The sequence below is a fragment of the Molothrus ater genome, chromosome 4 (assembly GCF_012460135.2).
Source record: "Molothrus ater isolate BHLD 08-10-18 breed brown headed cowbird chromosome 4, BPBGC_Mater_1.1, whole genome shotgun sequence".
NCBI classification, from domain to species: Eukaryota; Metazoa; Chordata; class Aves; order Passeriformes; family Icteridae; genus Molothrus; species Molothrus ater.
In genome coordinates this window covers 18,963,255-18,973,384 of record NC_050481.2, presented here as the reverse complement: position 1 = coordinate 18,973,384, position 10,130 = coordinate 18,963,255, and the positions used below count along the sequence as shown (strand labels likewise).

Here is a 10,130-nt window from a genome sequence, read left to right as displayed (position 1 = left end):
GCGCGGGGTAGCGCGGTCCGGCGGCGGCGGCGGCGGCGGCACGGCGGCTGCGCGGCCTGTGACGTCACGCCCGCGTCTCCCGCCAGGCGCCCGCGCGCTCCGTGACGTCAGGCGCGCGCGCCCCGCGGCACGCTGTCGGTGTGTCCGGCCCCTCCGTCGGTGTGTCCGGCGCCACCATGCTCCGCCTGGGTCCCTCGCTCCTGGCCCGCCTGGCCCGCGCCCCGCTCCGCGCCCCGCTCCGCGCCCCGCTCCGCGCCCCGCTCCGCGCCCCGCTGCGGCCGTGCGGTGCGGCGGCGGCGGGCCATGGCGAGGAGCAGGAGCGCTTTGTCTTCCTCGAGTACGAACCGGACCCGGCTGAGAGGGCCGCGGCGGCGGCGAGGCTGCACCGGGAGCGGGAGCTGAAGCTGAAGCCGCGGCAGGAGCGGGAGCTGAAGGTGAAGCCGAAGCCGCGCCAGGAGCGGGGCGCAGCGGCGGCAGTGCCGAGCCTGTCCGACCCGTCGGTGCCGCCGAGCGGCGTGAGCTGCTCGGGCTGCGGGGCCGAGCTGCAGTGCGGGCACGACGGCGCGCCGGGCTTCGTGCCGGCCGAGCGGTACCGCAGCCTGGCGTCCGAGGGCCCCGCGGGGCTGCGCGGCGCCGTGTGCCAGCGGTGCTGGGCCCTGGCGCACCACGGCAGCGCCCTGCGGCTGCGGCTGCCGCCCGAGCAGCACCGCCGCGTGGTGAGCGCGGCCCTGCGCCGCCCGCCCCGCCACGGCCGCGGGCCGCTGCTGCTCTACGTGCTCGACGTGATGGAGCTGCCCGACCCCGTGCTGCCGCAGCTGCCGGCGCTGCTGGGCCCCGACGTGCCCGCTGCCGGCGTGCTGGTGGTGGGCAATAAGGTGGACCTGCTGCCCGCAGACTGCCGCGGGCACTTGGGGCGGCTGCGGCGGCGGGTGGCGGCCGCCTGCGCCCGGGCCGGGCTGCGGGGACCCGCGCTGGTGGACATCCGCCTGGTGAGCGCCAAGACCGGCTACGGCGTGGAGGGGCTGGTCAGCCGGCTGCAGCGCTCCTGGAAGTGCGCCGGCGATGTCTACCTGCTGGGCGCCACCAACTCCGGCAAGTCCACGCTCTTCAACACCCTGCTGCTTTCCGACTACTGCAAGTCCCGCGCCCCCGACATCATCGACAGGGCCACCGTGTCCCCCTGGCCAGGTCAGTGCACTGCTCGGCCCTTTGTAGCACGGGTAGTGGGGGATGTGGGCTGTGCAGATAACAGTGAGCTGTGCGCCTCTGGGCTGCTCTCGGCCACCCCTGCAGCAGGAGAACCTGTCACCAAAGTAGTACGTGCCACCCTGAGCTCCTCAGTGGTGGGCTCCAAGCTCCAGAGGTGTGCCATGCTTCAATTTTTCACCTGTGAGGAGTGGCTGAAGTGTCTAACCCGGAGAAAAGGGGGTTTGGGAGATGTTATTATCGCCGGCCGGGGGTCTGTGTACAAATCACAAACAGGATGGTACTGCTGTGGAACGTGCCTTGAGCTGTTTTATTTCTCAGCATCAGTCTCATTACATGGTTACGACAATGGGAAGATGCCAGCAGCTCACATCCCAGGCAGCAGACCAAGTACTTAATGTTACAACTTACTTTATAAGTTTTTTACAATCACACAAAGCAAAAGCACATTGACAGTAGTTCTATCCAGCCACTATAGGCACAAGTACCTTTGGTTATAACAATGCTTGCTTATTTCAAATACAATACCTACTTGTAAGCCTTAAAACACAATGCACAGAGCTCCATTATTAAGCTTCAAACTTGCTAATATCTTGCTAGATAAACTTTTCTGTAGCTTAGGGAGTTATGCTAGACAAGCGTTAATACACAGACCATTGTTCTATTTGTCCTTGCTTTTCTACTTTTTAAATAATTTTCTGCTGATCTATCTCATGGCTACTGCTTACCTCTAATCACAATTCTGCTGTCTCTGAGGCCTGCCTTTTGCAGCTTTCCCAAAAACCTCTGATTTTGTGGATTCCCACAGTTATCACTCTGCATCTACCCAAAAGAAGTTGTAGCCAGGTGGGAATCAGCCTCTTCTCCAGGGCAGCCAGTGACAGGAGAAGGGGACATAGCCTCAAGATGCACTAGGGCAGCTTTAGGTTGGACATTAGCTGGAACTTCTTCACCAAAAGGGTAATTACAAATTGGAATGGATTGTATAGGGAGGTGATGGAGTTGCTGTGCCCGAATGTGCCGCTCAGTGCTATAGTCTAGTCAACGTGGTGATGATCTTTTCCAGCCTAATTGATCCTGTGATTCCTCACAGGAGGCAGCAGGAGTGGGATGCATGTGCTGAGGGTACTGTACATCCTGTAGCACTAAGAAGCTCGTTAAACCAGTGTGGGTCTGTGTGCACCTCTGCCAGTTAGGATGGCACCTGATGTGCTTGCCTTGCCTGTCCCTATCCATTAGAGGTGTCCTCCAGTCTGGAGAGGCTGGGAGGTGCAGTGGTGAGCACCTGTAGGACAAACCAAGCTGTCTGGAGTCGAGGCTTGAATGGAATGTACTAAGACAGCCTTGGCACCACTCAGCTTTGAGACCCTTTTATTCAAACTATGTGTGAGAAGAGGTCTTAAGCAGGTGGATGTCTTGTTTTTGCTTCCCCAGGTTGGGAGGCTGGTAGTTTATGGGAGCAGCTATAGTTCTACCTCTGATTTTGTGTTACTGAGTTTCACCAAAAAATTAGAGAAGCAGTTTTTTTGTAATCTTGTTCCTCAGAGCTGAAATGTGACAAGCAGTCTGAGATCCAAAAGTGCCTTCTGTTTGTTTTTCCAGGAACAACACTGAACCTGTTGAAATTTCCAATTATTAACCCTACGTGTGACAGGATATTCCGAAGGCAGGAGAGGCTAAAAGAAGAGGCAACAAAAACGGAAGATCAGCTAAGCAGCGAAGAAAAAAAGTACCTTAATCAACTTAAAAAGCAAGGTTACCTAGTGGGTGAGTAAAGGTGTTACCTTTCTGCCCCTAATGAAAACACTGCACTACACAAAGGTTAAATTATTTTGACCAATGTTTGCTCCCAGATTAGTGGGGGCAAGACCTCTATCTCCTCCATAAGCAGCATCATTAGTACTTTTGAATACCTATCAGCTGCTGTAGTAGCAGAGGGTTCCTCTGTGCAATGCATCTCCTCTCTGAAGGAGGCTGGCAAATTCTGATAGCTCAGTAGTTTGCAAGGATATCACAGTATGGGCCATCTCTTGTTCCTAAATAAAGAAAATAAGTTTAATTTTAAGTAATCACATTTGGGCTGCAGGCTACAGGGGTTGTACATCATTTTAGTATGTATTCAAAAAAGGGGGGTGCCAGAAGATAGCTCTGGTTTTCAGATAATTCTGTGTTTGGCAGTCTGAGGCACTGAAAATAGAAGGCAGCCTACTTTACCATAAATTGGAAATAACTGAGTGTCTGTTATTTTGCTGAGATTTTGGGGCATGAGGAGTGCTAAGCAAGAATTATAGAAGGGATTTCTTATCATCTTGGCTTTTGAGCACACGAATTTCAAAGATACATAGTGTCTTTATCACCTTTATACTACTCATGTGCATCTCTTTTAAGCCATGAAAGGGGTAGATGTTTGATTGAAGGAAAGCAAGTTAAAAAGTAAATTGCCAGGAAAACCTTTCATTTTAATCCAGGAAGAGTTGGAAGAACATTTCAACAGCAGAAGTCTAGTGCTGAGATTGACTTCGACCCTGACACACTCTCCTACAGCATGGATGAAGATCCTATAGATGCCCCTAAGAAGCTTGAGGAAAGGGAGGAGTTCACTCACAACGAAGTGAAGGATGCTCGGTGGTGTTTTGACACTCCAGGAATTGTAAAGGAAGACTGTGTGGGTACTCTGTGGTGCTGTGTTTTGGGGTGACAGGGTTTAGGAGGGCTGTTCTGCCTTAGCTGTGCCTGTGGGAGAGTGCTTCTGCTGTAGTCCTGGCATTAGGATTCTCTCAGCTTGGGAATTGTATTAAGATAAGGTTTAACTCGAGAGGGGTTCATGTGGTAATGCTGTTTGCAGCCAGCTTTGCAAAGGTGCTGCAGGGCTGTGTCACCAAGCTGCCACAACCTCTGAACCAAGGGAAGTAAACAAGAGTGCTCTTAGCAAGTTCACACCAGCATCACCCAATGGAGCTGACACTTCTTCAGCTCTCCCAGCCTATGGAAGAAGGTGGAGCTTAGGAGGATAAGCAGAGTTGTATGACTAAACCACATCTTAGAGAAGGCATTCTCCTGAAGCTAGGAGTATCTGCAATGTTGCTGCTATGGCTGCAATGTGTCAGGCCTTTGTCAGTAGGGCAGTGCCCTACTGAAGCCAGTGCTCACAAAGTGCACATGTCTAAAACAGGCATGTTTTGATTTTTGGTGTTTCTAATACCCATGCAGAACTGTAGGTCATCTTCTGAGGAAGATTTAATAGTACAGGCAGACAGGAAGGTTCTGAGGAGAATGAAGTGCAAGGACTGTGCTGACACTTTACAGGTTGAGTGCAGGTGCTACTTTCATGAACACTAGGAAGACTTCTGGTTTTCTAGTGATGTATTTGTCCATTTGACCATAACATGCTTTACTAACTTGCACTTTGGTCTCTGATAGCTAGTGTAAAGACTGGCATCAGCTACGAGACCTGGTTTGGTAACTTGAGATTGTATGTGTTCTTCCCTTCTTCTGGAGTTTAATACTTGTGGAAGATACTTCCCACATCCAGAAATAGTTGCTTCTGTTTCTGATTCTGATTATTGTGCTCTCCTTTGGACAGCTCCATGCCAAGTTTCAGATCAAGTTTTGTTCCTGCACTCAGTGTTCAATCTGAGTGGAGGAAAAGCAGGTTGTCTGTGGCAGATTTTGGCCAGGGACATTGTTCCTGTTTCTCACTTACTGGGTGGACCAGAATTGAACTTGTTGTGTCAGATGTTCTTGACATTACTTTGATTGATCTTTTCTTCTATCAGTATAATTCCAATACTAAATTCATTGTTCCCATTGAAACATCTGGAATGAGTTATGACAATTTATTTTGCAGGTTTTGAATCTCCTAACAGAGAAGGAAGTAAAGCTGGTTTTGCCATCACATGCCATTGTTCCACGGACCTTCATTCTCAAGCCAGGAATGGTGTTGTTTTTAGCAGCCTTGGGGCGTATAGACTACTTAGAGGTAAGGGAAGAAAGGATTTTGGGAGCAGCTGCTTCATCTCTTACTGCAGTCCCAGCCATAAAAGGCTTTCTGGGTAGCTTTTCCAGACCCTTTCATTGCTGCTTTGGAGATGATGAATCAGTTCCTGAATCGTTGCATGAAGTCAGAATGCATTGGGATGGGTAGTTGGAAGGTTTGTTTCCTGGTACCAGCATGCAATATTACAGAGTGTATAATGGGAACTGCTTTTGAATGCTGACAAACATCTTCAGTTTAATGTGCTTCCAATGACATACAGAGAGGCGTGAGGGAGGGAGGAGAATGTCAGAATCAACAGGGAAAATAGGTGGGTTTCCTCATTTCTGTGTTTTGTGAAAGCTGCCTGCTAAGAGAGAAGAGCCTAGACATTTTTCTTTCCTGGCAGACCTCTGAAGAACTTGCCTGAGGAAGCAATTAATTGCATGTGTATTTTAGTTTCTGTAAAAGTATTGTTCAAATGTATTGTGTGTGTCCCCTGCCAATAATTTCTTCCATTTATTAAAAATCCCATGCCCTACACCTTTATTGAACTGTGTGGAGTTGACCTCCCATGATGCTTCCTCTGTAAGGGGCAGTTTCTTTCATAAGAACATTAGACATTATCATAAGCCTTAGATAATTTTCTCAGGAGCTTGCCCTGTTTTAGGGGTGTGTATGGCTATTCCTTTGTTTCAGTCTGCTTTCCAAGATCACCACAGAAATGTTGAATTGGTACTTTGCTAAGGACACTCCTGACCTGCTGGAAGAAACCCAGAAAGGTGGAGGGGGCAGGATTCTAGAAAGTAAAAAATGTACCGGCATGGCAGGAGCACACATCAATGTATCAATCTTGTGTGTCTCTATCCTCCTGGTATCTTGGAGGACAGTTGTGCTCAGATCATGACAGAAGCTCCTGCCTCAGCTTACACCTTTGAGCTTGAAGGAATTCCTGCCCTTATTTCTGGCTGCTAGCAGTGTTTGGAGAGATCTCTCCCCTCTCTGACCTTGTTTTCTATTCCTGCAAATGTGATGAGAGTGCCTGCTGAAATTGCTCCACCAGCTTAGCTTGAGAGCAGCTGGAACCAAGTCCTGTTGAATGAGCACTGTGTGTTAGAAGTGTAGAGTGATAGGAGAAGAAGCTCCAGACCAGATGTCCATCACATCTTGCACTGAATAACCACATTGAGTTTATTCTTGTGAATTAAATGAGAGCAAAGATGTCTCTTGGATGATTTACCTGAGCCGAGCAGCTGTGCTGGCAGTAAAGATGGCATTGGGCGTGCTTTGAGGCAGGATGGTGAAGCTGTGGGTCTTCTCTTCTGGAAACTCAAATCCCAGTTTTATATAAACCCTGGCTGCTGTCACTGGCAGAGGCAGGGACCTCTCAAACAGGGAGGGGTCATCCAGTAGGGCAGGTTTTCAACATGCAGGAAAGAAATGGGGCAGGAGGGAGCAATGCAGGGCTGCTTTTCTCTTAGCATAATTAACATCCTTTTGGTATTTATTTCAGGGAGAAAAGCCTGCCTGGTTTTCTGTCTTGGCTTCTAACCTGTTGCCAGTCCATGTTACTACACTGAGTAATGCAGACACCCTCTATGAGAAGCATGCAGGCCAAGAGTTCCTAAAGGTAAGAGGAAGTGGTGGGGGGAGCTTGTGGCTGCAGGTAGGCAGGACCCCAGTTGTGTCTGGGGCACAACTGACAGGGAACATCCACAGGTATCAGGAGTTTGGCACTTGTGCAGTGGGTGAGTGGAGATGCCCTGTGGAGCAGTCTTGCACAGACTCTGTGGCTGAAGTGTGTTAGGAAAGAGCACCCAAGATGATGCATTTTCAGCAGAGGTTCTGCTTCTAGAATTCAGGCTGATAAGATTTGCAGTGCTCTGCTTACTCATATTTGGCTCTTCTTGAACAGCCTTAAAGTGCACAACGGGGATATTTTCCATGGCAAACCTGCAGACTGGGGTTTCAGAACAGATTGCAGCTGAAAAATTTACTTTTCTTATTCTTTCCCTGCTGGATCTTCTGCAGATATCTTCATCTCTTGGTGGTCTGACTTCTTCCTTGGTATGGCAATGTCTTGTGTAGCACTTGCAGATGGATGGGAGATGGGGTGAGCTGTCCCTGTCCTGGTATTTCCATTCCTGTGCACATGGAGAACAAGTGCTGTCACTCACATCAAGGCAGCTAGCCTGATCCACCAGCTGCATTCTGCAGTGGGCACTCCATCTTTGCTCACCTCCCCCAGGGTTCCTCTGGGTGTCATCCTGACTGGTCTGACAAACATGAAATAACACCTGGAGGTTTTCAGTCCAGCTCTTAATAGGCTATCAAATGTTTAATGTCTTTATTCTTCCTTGTGCCTTGCTTGCCAGTTTGAGGTAGGAATGCTGAAGAATCTCTTGACTGTTAAATAATTTCTCTGTATTTTAATCTTAGGTTCCCATGGGTGGGGAAGAGAGAATGAAAGAGTTCCCCCCACTTGTCCCTCAGGACATTACGCTGAAAGGAATTGGTACCACTGAGGCAGTTGCAGATATCAAGCTTTCCTCTGCAGGTAATTTAATATTTCTTCATTAGTTTGCTTTGCAGGGTCTGCATCTTAGAAACATTGATGGGAAGAGGCCTCTGAAGGGCTGAAGCTGTATTTCCTGCTCAGAGCAGGACAGTGAACAACACAAAATCATAGCAGCAGACTTTGTCCAGCTGAAGCGTGGCAGCCTCCAAGAATGGAGAATGGCAGCCATGCTTGTACAGGATGGCAACATTGGAATACTTTATGTTCTGGCTGCCATACAGGTTCTACAGCATCAGGAATGGCTGTGACACTGTCAGCTGTCCAGGTGAGAGGGAAAGGGCCATTGATTGGAAAGCTTCATTCTTGTGTTTTTGTAGTTCCCACCATCCCTTTTGAGTTTACCAGGAAAGAGCTGTGTCTGAGAAGAGTAACCTGGCTTTAGGTGCTGCCTTCTGTTGGGAAAGGGCTGGAGATGACCTTGGAGCTTGGTTTCTCAAGCAACCACACGAGGATAGCTCAGATTTTTAGCCACTCTGGGTGGCAGCAGTTTGTGTCAGAACTTTGTTTTGGTCCTGGGGACCTGTCTTCCTCACTGTCTGTATTCTCTCTGGCTGTGCAGGCTGGGTGGCAGTGACGGCTCACGAAGAAGAGGAATTGCTGCTCCGAGCCTACACTCCCAGGGGCACTGCATTGGTGGTGAGGGAGCCTCCCCTTCTGCCTTACATCAGTACCATCAGAGGGGCCAGGATCCCAGGCACTCCTGCCTACAGGACCAAAAAACCTCCTTCCTTTGTGGAAAACCTAAGAACCACGGGAAGCAGATAGCGCTTGTCGTCATCCGAGCAAGGCAGAAGCCAGAACGGCCCCTGGAGAACCTTGTGACTTACTGGTATTCAGAAAATGTTGGGACTCATTTTGAAAGGCCAGCAGGCACATTTTGGAAAGCAGGGCTGGGGGGGAGTTCGACAAGTCCACATGTGATCCAGCTGCTGAACTGCAGCCATTTTGAATGAACTGAGGGGCTGGGACCTTGCTGGGGGAGGAGAAACTGCTTTTCCCTGGGATCTGCATTGATGGGCAGATCCCTTTACTGTCCCCTCTTAAAGTACAGGGTGGAACTCACCTCCCTGACCTGGTCTGACTTTGCTGCTCACAAAGTAGGTGGTTTCTTGCAGGCATGCTCCCTCATTTCAGAAATCATCACCTTGTTCTTAAGGTGTTTTCATAGTTAAGGGGGTGGAGGGAGTTGGAAGGAGCAGGGAATGCTCCAGTGTGGATATGACCCTCTTAGTGGGTGATACTGATTCAACAACATCAACCAGAAGTTGTGTCCTTTCTCTTCTTCAGCATCTGGAGCAGATTAGGGTGTGCAGTATCCTGCTTTTGGACACAGGAGAAGTGATTTAATGAAAAACAGGTCTGCTCATGTGCTTGAAGAGGAAAGTTTTGCAATTCACTGCTTTGATTTGGTTTCTGTAGCTTGGGTACAGGTTTCTGAAACCAAGGGTATAGAATAAAACTTTGCAAAGATGATCTTTTGTTGACTTAGTTGACAAGGCACTCTTTGTGTGGATATGAGCATTTTGCTAAACACACGAAAGCTCCAGTGCAATAATAAACATGCTCAATCTGCCAAAGACAGGCAGACTGTGAGAGACACATTGCCACTCAGTCTGCTGAAAAAGAGGCAAAAAAAGGTATCTTCTAATCTCCTTACCATTTCACTGACGTTTTCCTCAGTCAGTCCATTGGTCCCTAGAGGCAGCTCTGCTGTCCTTGGGTCCTTGGCTGTTGTCCTGAAGAAGCCTGGGTGATCAGCAGAAATCATTGGCTCATTCAGCATCCTCTTCTCACCTTTGTTGCCTGTGGGATGGTGTATTGGCATTCCTTTAGGGAAACCTGTCCCTCTGCCCTTCTCTTTGTTTCCCCCCATTTTCAGCCCAGACCCACCATGTGGGTCTGTCTGCAGGCTGTACTCAGGGCCACTCTCATCCCCTGTGTGAAGCTGCTGGGACTTCCTGTGGAGCCCCTTTCTGTGCTCTATCACTCCTTCAGCTCTTCCATGCCTTGCACTGCCTCCTCCTTCCCTGCTCCCCACACTGGGGCTGGTGAGATGGGGTGGGCCAGGTGGGGCCATGGTGGCTTTGAGAAGCGCTGGGTTCAGCACTGTCCTGGGGGAGTTCCCTGTCCTTGCTGGCAGATGCCCAGTTCCCCCTGTGTAGAAAATCAGTTGTTCTTTATGAAGGTCAGTCTGCTGCCAGTGAACCCAGGGAATGTGGTTCACATGTGTTCAGTCTGTGTCTAGACTAGAGTTCTTCCTGTACATTAGACAAAATATGTGCACTCTTGCCTTGACTTCTCAGGAAGCCTTTTCTAGAAGAAAAACCTATGGCAGCATGTTCCTCACTGCTCAGGCTGTGACTCACACAGCTC

At 49.8% G+C, this 10,130-nt stretch overlaps 1 protein-coding gene across 1 annotated transcript; it reads left to right on the top strand.

Annotated features, from left to right (window-relative positions):
• The first annotated feature begins 151 nt into the window (after positions 1 to 151).
• Positions 152 to 9,230, top strand: NOA1 (nitric oxide associated 1). Its single transcript, XM_054514637.1, has 7 exons — positions 152 to 1,188; positions 2,809 to 2,973; positions 3,675 to 3,871; positions 5,054 to 5,185; positions 6,693 to 6,809; positions 7,619 to 7,736; positions 8,317 to 9,230. Exons 1-7 carry the CDS (start codon positions 177 to 179, stop codon positions 8,520 to 8,522), a joined length of 1,947 nt encoding a protein of 648 aa, XP_054370612.1. The 5' UTR covers positions 152 to 176; the 3' UTR covers positions 8,523 to 9,230.
• Positions 9,231 to 10,130: the final 900 nt, after the last annotated feature.